Source organism: Sebastes umbrosus, chromosome 11, assembly GCF_015220745.1.
Source record: "Sebastes umbrosus isolate fSebUmb1 chromosome 11, fSebUmb1.pri, whole genome shotgun sequence".
Classification (NCBI taxonomy): domain Eukaryota; kingdom Metazoa; phylum Chordata; class Actinopteri; order Perciformes; family Sebastidae; genus Sebastes; species Sebastes umbrosus.
Genome location: NC_051279.1, coordinates 6351024 through 6375145, shown reverse-complemented (window position 1 = coordinate 6375145; position 24122 = coordinate 6351024). Strand labels below are relative to the sequence as shown.

The window sequence follows — 24122 nt, the reverse complement described above, 5'->3', positions numbered from 1 at the left end:
AGTCGCGAGTAGCATTCATGATTTATTTCTGATTCTCATTACTGAAGACTGCACAGAGGCAAAACTACACAAACAGCAGAAAGAAAGCAAACATGACAAAGATCACAGTGCAACAAGTGTTTACAAAATACTGCAACATGTTGAGTGAAGTTACTGCAGTCACGGCGAAATACTCACAAATATATTGCACATTGTTCTGCCATCGATCAATTCAACACTTAAAGCACTGATCAGAAATATTGGCAACTATTTCACACCACATTCGAACAGGTGACAAAGAGCCAAGAGGTTTCCTTTTTAAGATTTATGCTTTTAAATGTGTTTGCTACATGCTGTATTAGTGTACCCCTTTTGAATATATATATAAAATACACATATCATTTATTTATTACTGCATGTTGCATGCCTTGTTTTGTTATCCAGTAAAAGTGTGATTGAATGAACAATGCGTTTATATTAGTGTGAGGTTTTCCATCAATATATTTTTTATCATTTGGACATTATTTAGCTCAGTTATTGGCTTTCATGGGAAATACATGCAGTTTTAAGTGGATTGTTTTCAGAGACAAACTAACTAACTGCAAAGTTCATGAAAATACAATCATGTTATACTGATTTTGACTACAATGCTGCATAAATTGAACATAATGTCAGAGTAAACGCCTTAATCTAATCACAAATCAACAATATAGAACCTCATCATAACTATTATTTGATTCCTTATAATGTATATTAATTGTGAATTTTGCTGCAACTTCTTAGCCTTGTGTTATTTTTGATGTTCAAGCCATGTGACATTTGTTAATATTTAAAATCATAACCAAATACATCAATTGCCTTATCTTGACTCCTATTTGTGTATAAATGCCATGCTTCTGAATACTGATCTTATTAGTCGATGTGTCTTTCTATGACGGGCGGAAGGTCGGTGGTTCGATCCCCGGCTGCTCCAGGTCACATGTCGATGTGTCCTTGAGCAAGACACTTAACCCCAAATTGCTCCCAAAGGCATAGCCATCGGTGTGTGAATGAGTATTTAGATTAGATCCTGATGGGCAAAGGTGGCACCTTAGTAGCCTCTGCCATCAGTGTATGAATGTGTGTGTGAATGGGTGAATACTGACATGTGGTGTAAAGCACTTTCAGTGGTCGGAAGACTAGAAAAGCCCAAGTCCATTTACCATGATCTTTGACAAGATTATATACCAATTCAAAATGAGACTTTTTTTTGTTTTCTTTATTGAAAAACACACACACAAGATCTACATAAAAATGCGTAATACACAGGAGAACTGAATCATCTCAACTGCACTGCACAATGAGCTTATGAATAAAATCAAAATTGGTATGATTGAAACTCTTGGAGCTGCAAGCAGGAGAGCATATTTCAACTTAATGTGTGGAATGTGTTGCATATTGTTCACATTTGTGTTTATGTGTGCAAGTGGCTTAATAGACACGTTTTGGAATGAAACATTTACTAGTTTATGTCTCTCATTCAACGCTAACATGTCTAAATCAGTCATGTTTTTTTGTTTTTTTTATCTTTAAATATGTTCTGGAGATACAACTTGTGCAGGTAACGTTAGGGCACATGTGGTTCGATCTATATATTGAGCAAAACTGTTCCACAAAAATGTTAGTGTAGCTTTACTTCAAACAAAAAATCAATTGCACACTCAAGTTCTGATTGTTTTAACTTACAAATTGGTCTAAAATAAAAATAGTGATTATCATCTCACTTCCAAGTAAGTGCTTAGGCTTGGTTCAACGATTACCGCCTGTGTTTTGAAACACTATGAACCAGTGTTTATATGTCGCTGAACTGTTTATAAACTTAACGAAATGCACATAAACATTCTTCTTCTGGCACAAAAAAGGGTTCCTCTTGTGTCCCAAATATATGACAGGCCTGCTTTGGTACATATTTAACAAAAGGGGAGAAACAAACAACATATCTATCAACTTCTCAATTTGGGAGGGTGTAGCTTATGTAGCTATAGTTCCGCTTACGCGCAAGTACTCACGGTTGACCTATGCAACGGCGATCTCTGGAATGTGTCATAGCACCTGAAACTCTAACCTGAACGGGTTAACGCAAAAGTCATCTGTCACAAGATGTGACACCAATCGGTCCGTAATAAATTCCCTCTCCAGGGAAAAAACAAATTAAGCATTTCTGCAAAAGACAAAAGTCTTTCTGTAGAAGAAAGTCATGAACACTGGGGAAAGGCAACATAGTCCAAGCAAGTACATTCCACATGACCTGAGTTATTGTTCTGTGTAGTGTGGGGCAATAAAACACGGCAATGGGGGAAGTTGTGTGCTTTGTTACTGGTTATTTGGTCACTGAAAAACATCTGATATTTGCCTTTTGTGTTGAGCTAATTAATAGTGATCAGACTAGAAAAGCAGATCTATGTCTCGGCTTGTAAGCTTGTTGGGTGGAGCACTCAAGCAACTGCTGGTTTCACAAAGACATTGTGCTACAAATACTTTAAAATAAACAAATAAAAATAGGCCATGGTCTGTATCATTCTGAGCCATGTCTTAACAAGTGCAAACCCTGTGGTTAATGTGGGGGCAATGTGTTCTGACTGTAAGACATCCTGATATGCTAAATACATGAATCAAGCATTTCCCATCCTGTCAAAAAGCTTACGTATATGTACTTTAGCTGTTAGCTAGCTGAACACCGAACAGCCAAGAAGCTGGTTAGATAACATGAGTAGAATGTGTTTCTCTGATACCTTATAGCTGTCTCTTGTGAAAGATTTTTCCTTTTTAATTTTATCTTGATAAAACTGCCAGTGCCACGTAACACAATCATTTGAGCAGTAATTTATATATATATATATTTTTTTTTTTTTTTGAAAAAGAAAGTTATTTTTGTTATGTGTGTTGTCACGGTACAGAGAAGGCTGGGTTAGTGATGGGTGAAGGGAGGCGGTGCCCAAGGTCAGCACACTCTTAAGTCTGGACAATGACCAAACAATCAAGCTTGTGCAGCAGAATGCTGGTGCCATTATCATACTTTGTGTTTGTCATTTCTACACCTTGGGCACTCCCTGCTGGCTAACGTTAGGATTAACGGAGTGCAAGGATTTTTTTATTCTTTTTTTTTTTTTGTTTGTTTTATAGCCATACCACCTGACTAGCTGTAAAGTTTCAGCCGTAGGTGGTTTGGTTATGAATACCTGAGGACTAGCTGGTGAGGAGAACTTGTGCTGCGCCATCTGTGTCGGGGCTCTGGCTATCTGTGCGGTTATCTGTGTTTACGCCTGTGCTTGTGTCGGTGCTCCAGTCAGCGGAGGCCGGAAAGGTAGCTAGTGGTGCAGTGGGCAGAGTTGGGGTCACCTGAGGCCCTGGGCTGTCGTTGCCATGGAGACCGGGGCTGGCGGAGGAGCAGGATGAGGGAATGACGGGGGAGAAGAGGGAGGAGCAGAGGAGTTTGACGGGGCAGAAGGCAGAGCCTCTGGGAATGAAGTTCACCTTGTTTTTGTCAGGGCACGAGAAGAGCGGGAAGCCTTTTGATTTGCCGGATCTGAAGACAAAAAAAAAGTCTAGCTCAGTACTTTTGCTTGTTATTTTCTATTTATTTGACAGTTTTGATTAAATGCAAGTTGTTTATCCTACACAGCTGTTCAATGCAAATAAGCTTGTTGGCTTTGTACTATCCTCGAACAGGAGCCATGAAATAGTACAGTAAACCGTATCTATTGTTTGTTTTTCTGTTAATAATCAGTACACTCAGTGCTCACACAGGGTACATTTAGAAACCACAAACAGATTGTAAAATGAAAAAAAATACTTACACCATCTCCTCGAACACTTTGACCCTCTCACAGCCCTCTGGAGGTTCCCGTTTGAACATGTAGCTGTTGTTAGGTTTGGGAGATGTGGCAAACTTGGGGAGAGGAGAACTGCAAATGTCTGGAAATACAGTAAAGAATATAAAAGGAAAAAGGAAAAAAAAAGACTTATTGATTAGACGCTGCAATGTGCTTCGAGTAGGGCTGTGTATCACTTCCCAATACGAGTTTCTGTACGGACACTAAATTAATACTGTTTCAGTACCATGCTTTATGCAATATAAACATTCCATTTTCATTAAACAAAAGAAGCCAAACTTCTCAAATGTTAAAACCCAAGCTGCCGTACAAGAACTTTACTTAAAGTGGCAGTAGGCAGTAGGTTTTTGGCGTCATTGGGCAAAAATTTAATAATAACCTTTCAGCATATTGTAATTCAAGTTATCTGAGAGATAGCTAGACTTCTGCACCTCCTCATGGCTGTTTTCAGGCTTTAGAAAATCTAGCCTGTGACGGGAGATTTCGACCAATCACAAGTCAGGTGGACAGCGGACCTCAGATCAGCTCTTACTGCTCGTTTTCCTATTGTGGTTTTTATTTCACGCATTCTTCTTCCTTGTTAAAACCTGGCTCCTACATTACCCACAAGGCAACTCAACCGCTGACAGTTTGGTCAGAGAATCAGGTAATGTAGCGTCAAGCAGAGATGAGGAGCGGGCTGCAGAGGTCTGGGAAGCTCACTTCTTTCTAACCCCCAGATTTTTTATATTTATTTTCAAAAACCTGTAGTCAATGCTGACTCAAGTGACATCACTTGCAGATATCCACACTTCAAGACCTGTAAACAGACTATCATGTATAAAATCAGCAACGTTCCCCTCTACAGCTGCATCTGTCAAACAAAAAGGCACACCTTTGTCGATTTCCTCTGCAGAGCACGGGCTTCCATCAGGAGAGTGTACGTGGTCAGAGCTGCAGGGGCGGGGCGACGGGCTGGAGTCACCACTTGAAGGGGCCTGCGTGTCCGTGTCACGTGTGTCCCCACTGCTGCTGTAGTGATGCGGAGGGAAGGGGGCGCGGCGGCCATCCACCACATCCATGGTCTGTGAGGTCAGAGTGCGGAGGAGGTGGTGAGAGGTCATGCGTTAACGTACATGGATCCTAAAATGTCAGAGTGGCGGCGCTTAGCGTTTAGAGAATCATAACTCAAAGGTTACATTCAATCACCCATAACAGGAAATGTGTCCTTGAAAAACACATGTGAACTGTTGAAGCATTCCTGTGCAACTCGCTGAACAGCTACCTGCTCACTAACTGTGATGTCACTCTGGGTTAAGAGCATCAGATAAAATATCGTAAATCTAAGAATGACTGGAACTGAAGAGACTCCGGCGTGTTTGTCTCTCTGCTTAAAGGGCAATTGGGGAAGCAAACACTACACCAGATGGTAATACTTGACAGTAGATGAACAGTGTGATGTGCTTTGGCACAACTGATTCAAATGGGAGGGCTGGAGAGAAAAAGGGCTTGGTGCACAGCAGGCAGTAAATCTGTAGTCCTGCGTATGTTTATATGTGTGTTTAAACTGTGTGTGTGTGTGTGTGTGTGTGTGTGTGTGCGTGTGTGTGTGTGTGTGTGTGTGTGTGTGTGTGTGTGTCTGTGACTTTCTAAGAGGGGAGTTTTACGGACCTGCCAAGGTTCACTACCCCACATCAGACAGGATTTACGGGTGTCCTCGCCTCTGAGCAATTTAATTCAGTGTGAGTGAGAATATATGCACGTCTTACTGTCAAGACAGTATGGTGCACAATGCTGCAAGTGACTTTACAAGACTGTGTTCGTGCATGTCATAAATTTTAAGCATAGCCTAAAAAGCCGTTTTTGACCATAAGCATATTCATACAGTATATATATATATATAAATAAACGTAAAGTTTGACCAATGTCGAGGAAAAATAAATCTCAGTTTTCTTAAAATGTGGGTCCATCTGCGAGGTAAAATTACTGTTTTTGTGAATGTAGTCTTGTGGCTAAAACATACATAGTTTGAATGTTCGGATTTGAAAAAGTAATTAAATTTGAACATATAGGCCCATTTCACTCCTTTATCAACAAACATTACCAAATAAAATAAATAAATAAATAAAGTAATCTTTTAGATTCAGAAAGAGAGATATATTTTAGCTGTCAGAAATTCCTACTCTTAATCAAAACTAGGAAGCTGCGATGAACAACTTTTCCCCACTTGGCTGCTCGTATTTACAGTCTGTACGATATGACATATAAACCAATTGGTACAAAAGATAAGGCTTACAGGTATAATATGCAACAATTTCGTAAAAACAATGTATAGGCTGATACAAAAATAATCCCGCTCAAGCATCACTTATTCCCCACTAGAAGTGTGTGGCGGTGTCTGTTTCTGCAGAGACCCTGCCTTCTGCCTGTGTCTTCTCCTTTCTTATTTTGATTTACTCGGGGCCTCTGGGCCTCACGTGGAGGTGTAACCCCCAGCCAATAACAGCAAGCAGGGTGTGCAGCCCGTTCAGGTGGTCAAATATCGCTGCTTTGTCACGCCCCTCGGCTTCTGATACCAAGGCAAAAGCATTAGGCTATACATCGATGTGCACAAGTCCCCCTTTAGATGCTTTGTGATTGTATTTGACGGATGAGAACGGGTCTGTTACATCACTGTGAGTTCCCCTGCTCTTCTCTTCTCCTCTCCTCTCCTCTGCTGTGTGCAGTGGTTGTTCGTTGCTATCGGTGTGTAAGTTTGACCGAGGCACACACACCAGGCAAGGAGGACAGCCTGCCTTTCGGCTGCATTCATTCAAAATCCGGCAACTCGGCACCTTCCCGCAGGATTGTGCGGAGGTGTGCGGGGTTAGTTGTGTGTCTATTTGTGTTTTAGAACATAACCACCGGGAAACAATCAGAAAATAACATTTTATTTTATTTATCACCACTGCTCTCTCTCTCTGTCTCTCAGCTAGTTGAGCTGAGGAGGAGTGGCCAACTTTGAATGCTGTGTGTTTACAAACTCCAACTGCTACATATTATTAAACCACACTTTAAAAACTGCTTGACTCGTTGCTGTTGTGTGTAGTCATCCCTACCTGTATCCCCTGCTCCCAGTCCTCTCTGATAAACACATTTTCTAGCTCGTGGCTGATTCCCTCCACGCTGCTCGGCACCCTGCATATGAAGGATTTTGGCACAGGGATTGTTGACAGGGCTGATGAAGTCCCCTTGTACTGGAAAGACAGACAATTTTAAAGATAAAGAGAAAAATTATATACAAATCAAAATAATCTTCTCAAGTCAGATCAATTGTGCACTAAAATACATAACACTGCGTATGTCTTAGACTCTTTGGCACCGAGATCCGCTTGCGGTATTGAATTGTCGCTGATCCAGTTTCATGAGATATTTAATGGGTGGAGGCGTTCAGTTTAAATACATGTTAGTGGAGTGGGATTAAATATCATAGGGAACAAAAACACAGCCATGATTGTGATCTACCGCATGTGGGTATGGGGCATAGCATATCTCTGTTTATAGTTAATTTTCCCACAGTGGTTGATGTGTACTGTTGCTGGGCGTCTGTTAATGAATGAACTGCAAACAAGGAGAGGACGGGGCATGCCCGGACACATTCCCTCTCCTCTTTTGACACAACTGGTCAAACACAGTGCAACATACAACATCATAAACTTGGACTGTGATCAAATATGGCCTATACACTAGCCTAAAAGGCACATGCAAATCATGCTATAAAAATAAACCGGCACTTTCACTCTACACCTACTCCTCAAATAGTGACTGCATAATTATTGCATGCTGATAAACTACAACTTTATAACTACCAAACTTAAACTAATGTAGTAAATGAAAATGTAAAACCCTGATTTATAATTTGATACCATTAACCAAATAATGCAGAAAGCCACCTTGCTTAACCCTGGTATATTCATATTCAGTTAGCTTATCTCCAACAGCTGTGATATGGTTTGGTCACCATCTGTTTAATTTGTATGTTTTTTGCTTGGCTGCTAAGCTACCTTATCATATACCCGCTGTCAGGGTAACATCTTGCATCACCAAAGTCAGAGTTAGTTAATGTTTTCACCTGAAAAGAGACTCAGTTTGGCATGGCATGAGTACCGACATGAATAACTCACCTGCGGTTGGCATGCAGTGCCATACTGCGCCTGTTGCTGCAGCTGCAGTGAGCTGTGCTCCCTGTCTTTGCTCTGCCGGCTGACCTGTTTGCTGCGCTGCAGCTGCAGTCTCAGTTTAGCAATCTGCTGGAAGAAAAGTAACATGACTTCAGCAAATGACAGGATCACAATTTCAGTTAGGAAGACTGTATTTCTGTCAACATGTACATTTTAAAATGTTCTCCTTCAGTGAAATGAATGAGGCCAGAAGGTGATGAGCACATTTGCTCCCATGTAGGGCTGCAATCAACGTTTATTTTCATAATCAATTTATCTGCCGAATATTTTTTGATTAATTGTTTGGTGTATAAAACATCAAAAAACGGCGAAAACTGCCTGTCACAAAGTCCTAAAGCCCAAGGACTCATAGTGACCCTGATGAAGACCTATGTTGGATGCAACGCGTTGGTCATTTTAAACAATTATTGCCATGTCAAATAAAGGCATTTTAATTTTGTTCAACCACTACTTGCATTTTGTAGTTTTTTGAGATGTCTTCCAATATTTTGTTTTGTTCAACCAATAGTCCAAAACCCAAAGATATTCAATTTACTATAAAGTCAAGACAAGAAAAAGATGAATATATATATATATATAGCTTAAAAAAAGTGACTTAATTGATTAATCTATCAAAATACTTGCTGATTCATTTTCTGTCAATCAACTGATCAATTAATTGTTTATCATTTAATTTATCGCTGCAGCTCTACTTTCACATATTTAACCTTTGGACAAGAAAAGATATGAAAATAATTTTACAGATCTGACATATTTAGTGTTATAGTGATATTTTTATTGATGTTCCTCCTTTTTGCAGCAGCTGGGCGAACAATGACAACCTACACTTATAAGAATATTGTGCTATTTACCAAATTTATATTTTCTTATAATTTTTAGGATGGCTGGCTTTGTCTTATGTGGCTTACAACATTAATATGGCACTATATGTGCTACTGTGTGAACCCATAAAGACCGACTTGTGAATATTGTTGCAGACTACTATAGTGCATATAATAAATCAGCCATGCACGTCTGATGATGAAATGAGTTAGGTCAATGGGTGTTTCTGCATTTGGCCCAGTATCAACCTAAAAACAGGATACCCTTTGTGAGTCTAACAGACACAGTTGTACTATGCAGACAAAGGTGTGGTCTTCAATGCTGATCTTGTAATCCTGGCAACACAGTCAACAAAGAGACTTGCTCTTTTCATAGATGTCCTCCCACACATGTAATCGCAGAGGTTAGAGATCTAGAATACAGTTCGCTACATTCATTGAGTGACCGCAGCAGTCGATAATGACAAGTCCAGGCAATCCCGATGTAATCTCAGAGGGTGAGAAAGAGAGGTTTTCCTGGCTGTATTGATCGTACAGGCCAAGGCCCTGGGACTGTCTGCAGAAAGTCGAACACTAAATTGTTCCAGCGGGCCTACTTGTAGTGTGTACATTTACACCTGAATGTGATTTATGAAATTTGATTCCAACAATCGGATTTCATGAGATCAAACCGCTGAGCTGGGAAATAGGTTTTGTGCATTCCTTGTGGCTGCATCTATTTAAATGTGTCTCTTCCAGTCTCCCTTTTACATACACACCATGTACAATTCTATTCATAATAAAAAACTAACACTTCTTTCTCATCTTAACGATTTAATAGTAATGCAAATAACATCTAATTCTTGAGCATCAAGATCTGTCACTTAATGCGCCTAGCATGAGCCCAGCGTAGCCTGGCCAGGTGACACATGGTCAACAAAGTAAAGGCAAAGCATGCTCCATTGAAAACATATTAACCTACCATACTTGTGTTTTATTAAGTTGAACTTATTACGAACTTGAATAACACCATCGTTGGAAGGTCATAAAATGAAGTCATGTACGGAATGTAGTTCTGCATACTGGTCTTTACGTCTGGTTAAAGGTGATTCTTGAAAGTGTACTTTTGAGTTTGTAAAAAGACTCTGAATGATGTTTTTTCTGGTCAATACCAGTGGGCAACTTCCGGTTCTAAAAAGTGAAGCCAATGCGGAAGTGCCTTAAACTTGCCTTCTTTCTAACAGCCAGCAGGGGGCGACTCCTCTGGTTGCAAAAACAAGTTTGGTTGTATAGAAGTCTATAACAAATTACTACTTCTCACTAGATTTATTACCTCAGTAAACATTATAAACATGAGTTTATGGTCTCAATCGCTAGTTTCAAGTCTTCGTCAATACAGCATGATGTTCATTTAGTAAATTATGGCTAAAATGCTAAACCCGTGGCTTCAAAACAGCAGTGCATAAACCAATGGGTGACATCACGGTGATTTCTTATATACAGTCTATGGTCAATACTAACAAAAACCCAAGACACCTGTGTGCCATCAACATTTTGGAATTAAATATTGATGACACAGATTTCAGATCTCGTGTCGGAAACAGGAAAATATGAATGTCTATTGTGTTGCAGAACCATCCATAAGGCTTTTAAGTAATGTGAATTACCCTGAATAAGTTCACTCAATGCAAACTAAAGAGGGAACAATATGGTTGTGTCACCCTTGAGGGGAGCTCCTGCACAGTCTCTCAAAAACAACAGGCCATAATGAGATGCGAGGGTGCAGTTGAGTGGGAAACAGAGGGGAGAAGGAGGTTAAATTTAGACTGTGGTTTGGAGAGTTGGAGACCTAATAGCTCCATGTGGTCGGCTGGTTGGCCACCAAGCCCAGCAGATAGACAGAAGTGGAAACCAGCCTTAAGGAGCATAATATTTAGGCTGACCTCAAACCCTAACAAATAAAACACATTCTGAATAAATGGAATGAACCTCAAAAATGACAAAAACATGCTCTTTGAACTGGCTGTGTGAATGTTTTAAACCAGTCTGGCCCAGCTTAGTGTCAGATAGATTGCTGACACTACTCCACTGTGTTAATCCACCATCTGTGGTGTTTGTCAGCAGCAGCTGTGACTTGGGTGAAGCGAGGTTAAGACAGGTGAATTTACCTCTTTGAGGTGGTCTGCGCTGCCCCAGGAGGCTGACCGCTGGTGAGGACTTCCCTGTTCTGCTCCCTCATCAATCCAGAGACCTGGAGTCTGAAACACATAAATACATGCTGACACATAACCACATGTTACACAACTCTACATTATTTCCTCTAACACAAGTCATGTTAGTGATACGTGCTCCAAATGTACTGTACGACACTGTGGCCACCAAATAGCATATCTTATGTTGCATATGCACACAAAGATAAGTATAATGTACTCCTGCACGAGAGCATAAACACGAGTTTCTATTGTGTGCAAAGATATCTAAATAGAATACATTACATCTCCCTTAAAGCCTAGGATTAACTAACCTGTAGTTTCCGAGATTTGTTTACGAGGCAGGGTGGCCTAACGTTTACAGAGATCAGATAACTGAAAGGTCACAGATGTAGTCCTTGTTGAGTCTTGTTGAATATATGCCCATCAAGAGATATGTGCGGTATGAAATGTCCTTATTTATTTTATATTTTCACTTTATGAATTAATGCACAAAGAAAATACAGTTATTATGAATGATACACACACATTTATACCTACATATACATTAATTTAAGGTAAATAAAAGCTTATGGAGGAGAAGTAGGAAACTAAAAGCTTATACAAAGACCTCTCCTAAAAACTTAAAAAATGTCCTTGATAAAGACACCAATGTGCCACCTCATTGTGTAGTCACTCAGGATGTGAGCATCAACTAAATACCTTAAAAGTCAAATGTTTGGATAACCAGTTGAGAAAGACGTGGGTGAAAGCAGTAATGAGTGCCGTGTGCTCAAAAGTAAAGCTGAAAATCTGGAATCAATAAAAAGGAGGAAAAGAGTCATGACATACCATCCCTGAGGAAAGAACTACATTCAACAGGAAAAAACAAAAGTCATAGCATGTTTGATTGCTACCATTAGAAAGCCAGTTTAAGATAAATACATCTGTGGCAGGGCAAAACATTTTTTTTGTCTACGGGCTAAAGTGACTAGTACATTGCGAAATCCACCAGCCATTTAACAAGCCGTAGTTTGAGAAAATAATTACAGGGCTACCAAATAATATATGGTTACCTGCCTTGTCAGCCACAGGTGACATTTACAAGGACTTTACTAGCAGCTGATGCTACTTTTCCACCTTGGAGTTTCCATCATTTCCCCTATAGTGAGTCTACAAATATCAATTTAGCCTATATACACTACTGTGATTTGGCAGAATATGTACAGCACAATGCTACGCTTATATCAAGTCAACGAGTCTACAGAGAAATTTTGTGTCATTAGTACACCAATAAGAAAACATCTAATATACAAAACATCCCCTAGCAGAGAGCATAGAGGCAGTTCTGTCTCACTGAACACGTCTTTTATATCTCTACTGCATAAACAAGGAAACGGTTAAGTTATGTAAATATATGCAAAAACAGAAACAGACTGAGGATGTTTCATAGGGTTGTCTGAAACCACATACTTCCCCCTGATTATGCAGATCAACAGTGCCTCTGGTCCTCAAACAAATCCTCAAACATCTGACGTTTTATGGCCATCACAGTGGTACGAAACATCTTAAATGTCAGTGTCTTCACACTGCCTTATGTCTGACCCCACACAAACAGACAAACCTCTATGGCTCTCCAGCTAACGCACAAGCCTTGCCCTATGATATGGAATATCACACTGTGAATAATGAGGAACACCCGTGAAGCCGTTTGCGCTGGATTGCTGGCGCTGGCTTCCCCAGAAAAGGACAGCGAATTAAATGGGTGCTTGTGCTCTCATAAAGGGACCACTGTGCTTGGCCACGCTGGATGGCAGATGTGTAGCTAGCCTTTAGCATTAACATTTTGTGCATGGCCTATGGAATGGCTTGTGCCATTTGATGCCTCTGCCAGACTTTGAGGGACTTGATGCTGCAGCTTAATCTGTTCATAGAAAATGCAGATTGCTGCAAAAGGGCAGACGGGCTTTATTGAGTTGTGGACTTAGCCGTTAAGGAAAAACTAAGTTCTCACAGATGTTCAATGACGTCAAATAGGGAATGCTACCCACTACTTGTAACTCAATGAAATGTGAAACACTTTCATTTGGCAGTGACTGATAATGATGTGTAGGTTTTCATAGGGCTGGGCAATACTGGTTAAAATGAAAAGCACAATCATTTTTGAGAATCAACAGAAAAATGGAGGGATCGTGCTAGGGCTTTGTTGTCACTCTGACAGGACAAAGTGGTATTACTGGACATATTTTAATTCAGTACCATTCAGTTCAGTTATTTACAGGTGGTATTTTTCTTCATCTGAAAGTGTAGCTTCATTCTCATGAGCCTTAAATCAAATTAATAATTTTTCATTTGACATATGGCAGGTGTCAAGGTAGGAGTCATGTTTTTCTTTGTGGTGATATCTCAGTTTGCAATTAAACTCCTAATTCTCCCCCAGGTACACATAGTAAGACAAGACAGTTAAAAATACTGGAGGCTCTCTTTTTTGATTGACACTGTTCCCTCAAACAAACTGTCTGTTAACAAGAACACCCGGCTTTATTTACCACAGAGGCCCTTTTATCATGCTAGCTCTTGAACTTCCGGCCCGAGTTGTGTGCTTTGTAGACTTGTGTACCAGGTGTTGTGCCTGATAATGCACTGCTGTGCAGATAAAACTCTGTTACCGTAGCCTGCAGCTTGCTTCCCATTATGATTCCCACCCAAAGGGTTACATGCAGGCAACATCCTCAAGAATCCAGCTCTGTTCCAAAGCAGGAAATAATGACTGTGGCTTCAATAGAATAGCAGTGGAACTTGTGCTGGTTTGTTTAGATTGCAAGTCGAGACACGCGAGCAGAGTGCCACTGCTATCATTTGATGGGGTTTAGAGATGAGGAAAACATGCACTCTGATTTGGCTAGTTATCTTGTGCATGTCTGAAACTCACTGAGCATTACAGAAAACGGATAAATGTCTCTAAGACAGCATTTTTGTTGTTTGTTCTTGCTTCATTCATCTATATTTACATAGATTTTCATATGAAGCAAAAAAGGGGCATAGTGATGGCAGATACTATGTAATACAGCACTAATGTAGGGTTAATTGTGTGCATCCATCTTAAGACCCGACACACCAAGCCGAAAGATGGATATCTGGCAACGGCAGGCCCTCATTAACACCTATATTACCGATTACACCGGACATTTTACAAGAAAATATATGGAGCAGACACTTGACAGTTTATAATTGTGATGTCCGTTGTATGACAAAAAGAAAGAAAAGCAAAACGACTGTGGGGTCGGTGAATAGGGGGAAAAAATAAATAAAAAAATAAATACAGGATAGTAATGCGATATTTTGAGTGGCAGTATTGTATTGATACACGGACATCAAGTATCGATCATTTATTATATAAACTATTAACCTCTTAACAATCCGACAGTCTGTCTTTCAGAGGTTGTAGCAGGCTCAGTCTTAAAGCTAGTGAAGATACGGGTATCATATGAAACTAGAAAACGTAAGGAAAGGATTGGTAGTAGGAAGAAGGCAGGAATCCTCGACCTTCCACCTCAAGATATGTGACTGAAAACAGATGAACAGAGTGAAAACTCAATATTGTTAGATAAAACCAATGTTGACAAACTGCATAATTTGCAGCTGAAAAAGGTAATGAATCGCAATATATCTTATCACAATACTCAGCATATCACAAAATGTTTAAAATCACATTAAGAGTGTATCAGGACTTCAGTATCGTGATAATATCGTATCGTGGGGCCTCTGGTGATTCCCACCCCTAGTGGTGGGCAAGTAATGCAATCGATCTATGTCCGAACATCGTGTAACACGTACTACCGCGGCAAGCCTACAATGAGACAGTTTAAGCAGATTCACTGTGGCGTGAAAAACAGCAGGCTAGTTTGTTTGTCTTTCTGTTATGTTTTTTCGCAGGCGCAGAAAGTACATGCATGTCAGTGGTCAGCTGGTCATCGGCTGTAGTCTTTGTGTTATGTTCAAGTGCAACTTTTAACAGAAGACGTGAGGCGACGCAAACTGTTTGATCAGTCTGCCTTTGTCGGTTCTAGGTCTTTGAGGTCGGCTTGGTGTGTCAGGGCCCTAATCTTCATACAGACATTCTCTGTGTTCTGTAACCACAGGGCCTAGAACACACAGACCTATCCCGGAACAGTGATTAGCATATGTATGGGCCCTCTGCTCCTCAACTCCCACACAAAAGGCAGGCGGGCCGTGCAGCCACGAGGGCCAGGTGGTAAGCAGTGGGATTTCTCCTCGACTCAGCCATAGCCTGGGGGACAGGTGCAAACAACTTCACCTCCATGCAAGGCTACATAACAGCTCAAAGGAGAGGCTGTCTTGAACTTGCGCAATGCACAACAAAAGAGGCCAGGGACCTTTTGTCTGCTGCTCTCTGCTGTTGTTGTCTTATAGAAAGAGCTGGGCCCAGGCATCGCTTTTTAAACAGGAAGTGGTCTCTCACTATCCTTGGGGGAGTTTGTGCATTTAATCGTTCAAGGATTGTTAAGTGTGTCACACTCTCTCCCACATCATTACAACATAGCCAAATGTTTTCCATCTCAAATTTCAACAGCTTTGATAGACATAAATCTCTTAAACTGGATTTTCATTTTGGTCAGCCTTCAATCAGATCTTTGCTGATAATGGCTGGGAAATATGGTCATGGCCATATCACTATATAGCACAAGTAAATAACAACTAAATATCACAATGTGCCAAAAAAAACAGTAGGTCTACAAGATCACTGTGTATACATGCCTAGACGTTTCTTTCCTGCAACAACAGTTTTCAAGACCAGATAATTATCAAATTGATTTTCCATACCAATCTTTCCAGGCCTGCAAAGGAACCCTGTAATAAGAGGTATTTATTCTGCATACAGCCACTTCAAGACAGAAGTGGCTGTATGCAACCACTTCCTCAGCCTACACACAAAGAAATGTGAGGCAAATGAGGGGTTAAAGGGATGAAGCCCATGTAAATTAGGCTTGGCGGTCTTCATTCAGACACATGAAAGGCTTCTGTCAGCAAAGAGGGAGCAGCCCATGTCATGATCATGCATAGTCAATATTCTTTCATAACACAAACCCACCCCAAACCAACAACCCCCCAAAAAATTAAGCTCTTAGAGAAAAACTGCATTTAGCCATCAGTCACATGGCAAGATTAGTGGGTGGGCTGCTATCCAGGAATACTGTGGTGAGGCTCAATATGAAATCCATGCATAGCTCTTATGAAGTGTTATAATGTATTAAAATGTAGTGCTCTGAGGGAATTTAGGAATATTTCCAGCAAAGTCCATTAGGCCTGTATTGACAGCAGACTCCACCACCAGATTACTGTAACTAAATATTTGTCCACGGCTTGTAAATTTGTCTTCACCGGCTACTACGACAGAAACCAACAGTTATTGGGAACTACTATAATTTGCTGTGAGAAATGAAAAGTAAGTGTGGAATTTGGAGATTTATCAGACACTCTGGTCAAAGTACGGGCCATATTCAGATATTTTAATGTATTTTAGCTTTGTGAAACTTTAAAAGAACTTGATGCGAACCTTACTGGGTAAAACACTTCCAGGTCACGATTATTAAACTAAGTTCATCCTGGTGTTTCTCATGAAGTGAGCCTTTTCTCGTACTACCCCTCCTGAATATGACTGTTTAAGCCATTTGACTCTTACTTTTCCAAACTTGATTTTCTTAATTTCCTCTGCCGCAGCAACGGGCATCCCTGATTAAGTACCCCAAACCAAATGAACAATGTGATAATAAATCAATCACTGTCACCCGCTGAGATGAATAAGATCAATTTGGTTACAAGTAGACGACATATGTGGTCTTTGTAGTGCGAGTTAGCGCCTCTTCGCTTTGTCTCTTCTATTTTTCCTGGGACCATGGACGCTGCGGTCATTTGGTACCGTTAATAACGATGTGAAACTGCGTAGTTTTAAGTCAAAAACCTTCGAATTTTCTTGGCAGAGGACCCCAAACCCAGACGGCTTCACAGTACCTATCATGAATAATATGATATCGCTGACCCCTAATCAGGCCCATAGCCAAGATAGTGTTTTTTTCTGAATGGTATGTACCTGTGTGGCTTTGTCTTTCATACAGGAAGGGTAGGGTCCATGGGAGTCCCGAGGCCACTGACCGGTGAGGTATGGCCCTGTGATGGCGTCCAGGGAAGATGTCCGCCGGATGGCACTGGAACTCCGAACCTGTAACTTGGACCTTTCTGCTGTGAATTCGGAAAGAACAAAGAAATAGGATGAGACACACACAAGCACAAACACATGCAGGTGTCAACAATAATTGAGCAACATTACAAAACACCCTGAGGCATCTTTGAATTTGATTTGCCAACTTTACTAATGTTGGCAATAAGACTAAGTTCAACATACAAAACTAAAATGTCACGTTGTAATAAATTCATCAATGCAAATGTGTAGCCAAGGACTGGGGGCCATATTATTTTGAGTGGCACACAACTATAATGGTTTACATAATCATGTATCGTGAAATGAAAAGCAATTGCGCAATCCAAGTCTTGCTGTCAAAATAAGTTGGTTTCCTTAACCTAGTTTCTGTAACTGTCTTGTTGTGGGTGCATAAAAGGGATTGTGGGTAGATCTTCACAGTACAAGAATAGAAATATTTCAGTCAATCACAGAATGAATTGTTACTCAGGTCCCTGGCTGCAAAAAGTTAGATAATATCTCTAGAGACAGTACATTATATCAATCAACACTTCACCTTCGCCAGTTAACTACTGCAATTAACAGTGTTTTATTGAGACGAGACCTTGCCATGCAATCTCTTCCTGTTCTCAAAGTGTGGACATTTTTTCTAATCTCGTAAGTATTAGTGCAGGGCAAACAAACAGGCTTGAGAACAGAGGCCCTGCAGCAAATGTAAATGGCTGAGCAGGAGTATCTGATGTTATGAGAGCAGTCTGCTGTGAGCCAGAACAGTTAAGCACACACCACCCACATAAGAACTCATAAACAACCACACCACAATGCACATCAATACTGCCTGCATCCACTCAACATTCCTGCAGTGACACGCAGTTTAAAAAAAAAAAAAAAAAAAAAGACAGAAAAACAAAACATGCAAACACAAAGACATTAGCTTGAGAATAGCATGAGACTGAGGTAAGAGCTGGATTAACTTTATTAGCCCCAATTGCAGTTTGTGTGATTACTAAAAGCAAATGAAAGCTCCCTCATTTCTGTATCAAGAAGACAGAATAAAAGGAATGAGCTTGATGATCAGGAAAAATGTATTCTGTTCCTTGTCTGAGTAGGTTTAGGCAGAGGCCTTTCCAACATGAACACACAAACCGACACACTGACTAAACTATCTACATGAGGCACCCCTCTCCTAGCAGAACTACATAGCTGGTCATTGTTGTTCTTTGTTCATAGAATACACAGGCCTACCCACCCAAAGGTATTGCCTAAGTAAGCTTACTGGGCTACAGTAAAATTCCCTGAAGCATTGTAGACAAAGGAACCAGGCTAAATTTCCATCAATATTGATACAGGCCAAGCCAGTGCTCTCAGAACCGGGATTGTGGTTATTTTCCATCGTCTCCCTACTTGCCAGACTAGAATAATCTCCTGATGAGAAAAAAGAAACAGTGTGAAAGAAGCCAAGACATCAAAGCAGTCCATCTGCTGATTTCAGGGATAAGTGAGTGGTGTATGTGACATTAAAAGGAATATTTTCAGGTTGAATTTTAATAAGAACTTTCCTTCACCGGGCAATTCGGCAAGCTGTGAAAAAGTCTCTGCATATCCAGGGGATAAATGGGTGGTTTATTAACTGTAGAGCAGAGGCAAATGTGAAAACAAACACGTGGTCCAGATCAGTAAACCATAGCAGAATGGTTTCCTGTAGGTTTTCACAAGGCTGCACGACACAGGTTGAAAGGAAACATTTTGCTTCATCTTGCGATCACAGAACAAAATCACTTTTGGTATCTCAGAATTTCTCAATTAAATGACACTACAATTTTAGTTTGTGCTAAAGTTAAACCTGCTAGGGCTTATCGGTCACTTTAATAAACACTTGGACATATTTAATTCAAGTCAATTTTATTGTAATTGCTCAAATTACCTACAGTGAATAATGAAAAATGGAATTGCCCACTGTGCAAACGTGGTCATTGTTAAAAAGGGTGCTATGAGAAAACCTAAACAATGGATGCAGTGTCAGAGTATACTGATACTACTGAAATGACTACTAATACTACTTATTATTTGCCAAAATGTGAGTATTATTTGTTATATTATTTACTGTATTATATAAACTACTGATACAAGTGACTATTGATTCTGTAAATACTTATAATACTGTGTGTTTATGTACTATATCAAAATATAAAAACAGTACCTATCATGGAGGAATCTCTTTAACCACTAGGCCAACCTGCAGTTCATATTTCAATAATGTTCTACATGAGTTGCTCAAGCTAGAAAATGTGTTAATTGCAAGCAGTAGTTGGAGCAGGGACTGTCTTTCATACAGTATGACTGATATTAATCTTGGCCATGATCTTTTAAAGTTATGAGCTTCAGCATCTGTTCCTCAGCTGGTCTGGAAATGGCTTGTTAGCATTGTTAGCATAAGTCAATGAGTCCAGTGGGTACATCCCACAATGAGTTAGCTTGGGACTAGTTTGAGTGCATCTCAATGGATGAGGAGGGTATGCCAACAGAGTTAACGATTCCAACTTTTATAACTGAGAAGAATGAACAAACTTGACATCAAAGTTAAGATTCAACCAGATGCTACACAGTCAGTTATGTGCAGGCGGATAAAACTACAGAAAACACAGCCCAGTTCCACCAGAGTCGACTTGATTTGGACAACACGCTCATTTTCACATTTGGTCCTACTCTGCAGTTTGAATGGTTGACAATGAGGCAGGGCTGTTTCAGCACAGCTGGCACTTTGACAGAGAGCAGGACTATCATTGTTGGGACAGTGTGGTAAGTGAATGATGTCATTATGGTGAACCTAAAAGGTCATGATGTGGAATATAATACTCTTCACTGCGTCCTTCATCATCATGCTATGATACGAACACCAGTGCAGTCCATTACCAGGGTGACATTGTCGGGCACTAACGCTGATGGTACTGCGAGGCACTTTGGACTGAATTTCCCACCAAATGGCAAGCATTATGTCTGCGAGTGGGTTCAAAGTACTACAATGAATGATAAATTACAAAGTGCTACGCCTCCTGCTTCAGTCTCATCAAGCTGAACTGCTGTGATGAAAGATGAAGATGACTAAATCGTGTTTGCATTTTTTTGACTGCTGATCATAGTCATCATCTGAGGCCACTCCGGCGTGTTTGCACTGTGAGGTCACAGCAATGAAGGCGGGTCAAGTCTCCATCATCACCACTAACATGAGACACTGGCCTGGGTTAGAGGTCGTCTCTCTCAGAGGACTGAGGTATGCGTGGCATGCCACTGGGGTGGGAAATCAACACCGAACGCTAGCCAAACACGGGTGAAATGTGTCGTGCCTGGCAAGTCTGCCTACTCAGTTGTTATGGAAGAGACTTCGTTTCCTGCCTTGCATGGTACACTGGTCAAGGAGGTTGGAGGTCATCTCATTCAAAGAACTGAGGAATGTGAAACACGTCACAAACATAAAATTCCACACACACACACAACTCCACAATAACTACCATCCTGCACTGAAACATAGGGCTGCCATTTTGGTTAAAAGGTATAAGAGGGAGAAGCTATTAAACGTGACTAATGAAGGTAGCATTGATCCGGGCTGGTGCACCGTGGTTGCTGTGTGGCGTGTTGAGATATGTGACCTAATCTCATTAAGTGCAGAACTGCCTTGTAGAGGGAATACTTGGTACTTTTCAGGGGAACTGATGTAAACTCAGAAATACCCACTCAAGTTAAACTAGAAGGAGTCTCTTTTTGTCTCCACATACTGGAAAAGCAAGCTGTATTCAGACACTTCCCATATCACAATGTACGTAGATAATGTGTGGTTATGTGTATGTTTTGGGTTGTCAGGGATTACAGGAAAAAGACAACAAAAAAATGCAGTTCTGGCACACAAAAAGATACTGCTACCGGTCTGGAAAACCAGCACACAGTGTCGATATTTGGCAGGAAAAGGCGGTCACATAAATGAGATTTAGTGAAACACTGGGAAATGCGGATTTAGGGCTGCCTGGACTCCTTCAGTTTGTCTCCCATTTCCCTTTCCAAGGAGCAGCTGAGCATGACACGAAACGACATAGCGGCTAGCCTCTGTTACCCATGTGCAAGGCAACGTGGTGAAGGAAGCTCAGCATATGTTTCTGAATATGTCCATGTATGTATGGAGTGAGGTCAGAATAAGCAACACCTGACTATTCACTCAGCACTGTGTCTGTCTACTGGGACTGACGTGGCCCCTTTTACAACTGAAAGCATGCTTTTCTGCCAATTCTCTCCTCCCCCTCTCTCCTGTCAAAAGTCCATAGGAAATAAGAGAGCCAATAATGCACTCTATTCTCTTTATGAGTGCCTAATTGTGTAAGTGGATAATAGGCTAAATAGTTAATGCATCAACTTTTTTTTGCAAATCAAGTTGCCAACCTTTGCTCCAGGCTTAAAAAAAGGTTATAAGAAAATACTATTTAACCCATTTTATTTATTACATCTACCCTACCTATTTTACAAGTGCAATTACCTCTGTTTACATTACATCTATTTTTTATATTTTATACTTCTAGTGTAACACTTCTGTTTATATTTATTTATTACATCTACTTTACCTGTTTTATTTGCTTTACAACTATGTGTTTTACCTGTTATATGTGTTTTATCTGCCTCGTTTAGTCTTGTCAAGTATTTGTTTTAAAGCACTGACCAGAAGTGGCAACTGTGAATCTCGTTGTATTTAATACAATGACAATAAAGCTTTCTATTCTATTCTATTTGTTTGCACAATTATAATATATTGGGAGGTATATGGTTGAGGAAGAGTTGTGATGAGGGTTGGTTTATATCTACTTTTTAACTCTGGATGGATATGTGGGTTGTAAATAAACTTGGGATGCTGTTCATATATTTAATTTGGGATGTAAATACATCTGGGATAGTTTATATATTATATTATCATTCTATGATATATGAGTTATTAGAGGTGAAGTGAGAAAGGGGTATAGGGAAATATAAATTTTACTTCTACCTATACTCCTTTTCGGACACTATTACTCTTATTATTTTGTATCTGTTTTTATTTATTTTATGTTCGAAATAAAGTCTTTCATTCATTCATTATAATCTAACTTCTGTGTACAATTATAATATATTGGGAGGTATATGGTTGAAGAAGAGTTGTGATAAGGGTTGGTTTATATCTACTTTTTAACTCCGGATGGATATGTGGGTTGTAAATAAACTTGGGATGCTGTTCATATATTTAATTTGGGATGTAAATAAATCTGGGATAGTTTATTATATATACACATATATATATATATATATATATATATATATTATAATATATAATCATATATATAATAATCTAACTTGTGTCTACTAGTAAGCAAAAAAAAAGTTACCCTGACAAGTTATCAGTGAGCAACAGCACGTGGTGATATGGCATTTTTTTCAGCCTATGTGTATGAGAAAAAAACAGATTAAAGAAGAAAAGTTACCTCTGGAGACTGGAGAGTCTGGTGGAGGACAGGAGTCCTTATTCTCAGGAGACAGTCTTTGCTTAGCATTTCCTGAAGTGAGTGAAGGGCTGGATGGAGGACTTGAGCCTCGGCTGTTGGTCGTGGCTCCACCACCTCCTCCACCACCACCACCACCGTGGAGGGTCTGCTGGCTGGACCGCGTCGGGCTGCTCGGTCCTCCACCACGCAGGAGCTGGTAGGGCACGGTGGCTCGGATGGGGTGCAGACGGCAGCTGCTGCTGGAGGAGCCTGGAGAGCCCGCATTGCTGCGTCTCACCCTGGGCTGCTGGAGCGAGTTACTGGGGTTTGACATCCTCCTGGAAAACTGGCTGTAATTCCTATTAAGAAAGGACGTACTGCCAAAAGTTGCTGCTTCTCTAGTAGAGGAGTAGGAGGAGGTTTTGGTGGTGAGAGGTGGAGAACAGTAAGATAAACATTAGCTTGTTAGCAACAAAAAAAAAAAAGTTAGCTTCCTTTTTTTAACATTTTCAGCTCTAAAAGAGACAAAAACACACATTATTTAGTATTAACTTACCTCCAAGATACTACCACATAACGTCGTAAGCTTTAATCACTACTCAAGTAACTTTTAAAAGTTGTTTTTCATACTTCTTCAAACATTTAAGTCGTGTTTTTCCAGCTCTGCTGTGTTCCCCATCACGTCCACTCTCTGAGGCTAACTGACAGCAGCTGCGGACTCACTACTGGCTGGTGTCTGTGGGCGGGCTACGCTAAGAGCTTCCGAGCTTCTGATTGGCTGGTGGCGTTATACAGTAAGAGCGCTGATTGGTGCAGATGTTGTCTATGGATTGTGCTTTCAGCCAATCAGGTTAGAGATGTCTTATTAGTGTGGGTATAGTTTTTTTTTGTGTGTGGAAAAAAAATGAAGATGTAAAAATATACTTATACCAATACTATATACTATAATATACCAAATTATGCTTATTCAATATATATAACAGTATACAACCAGCACTGCTCCCAGTAAACCGCTTACACTAACACACCAAAAACTGACAATAACACACACAGTCACATGATATTGATTTCGCCCAGTTATGTTGGCTTTTTTATTTTTTATTTATTTATTTGTTTATTTATTTTTCTTTCTTTCTTTAATTTATTTTTCTCTCAATTTTGTTTTATCCATATTTCATTTTATTTGATTTAGTTATGAGGAAAAGAAAAAAAGAAAAAAAGGACAAATAAATGTTTATATAAAAAAAAAGGAAAAAACAACCAAAATTAATCTGAGATTTCAAGAATAAAGACATATTATAAAGTAGTAATTTTATGTGTTTTTTTATCTTGTAAAGTTATGACCTTATTCTCGTAATATTACGACTT

The 24122-nt window shown here is 40.0% G+C and overlaps 1 protein-coding gene across 2 annotated transcripts; it reads right to left on the bottom strand.

Moving 5' to 3' along the window:
- Positions 1-1222: 1222 nt before the first annotated feature.
- Positions 1223-23484, bottom strand: LOC119497195 (glucocorticoid-induced transcript 1 protein-like). Of its 2 annotated transcripts, none has more exons than XM_037785134.1 (9): positions 23311-23484; positions 22755-23152; positions 17152-17300; positions 11019-11108; positions 7994-8119; positions 6929-7066; positions 4726-4915; positions 3816-3933; positions 1223-3544 (listed from the first exon to the last, which is right to left on the bottom strand). In XM_037785134.1, the coding sequence occupies exons 2-9, from the start codon at positions 23086-23088 to the stop codon at positions 3205-3207; spliced, it is 1485 nt and encodes a 494-aa protein (XP_037641062.1). In that variant the 5' UTR covers positions 23089-23152; positions 23311-23484; the 3' UTR covers positions 1223-3204. The 2 variants fall into 2 exon arrangements, with proteins under 2 accessions (XP_037641062.1, XP_037641063.1); XM_037785135.1 differs by having other exon boundaries at positions 7994-8116; positions 23311-23483.
- Between the last annotated feature and the right edge of the window lie 638 nt (positions 23485-24122).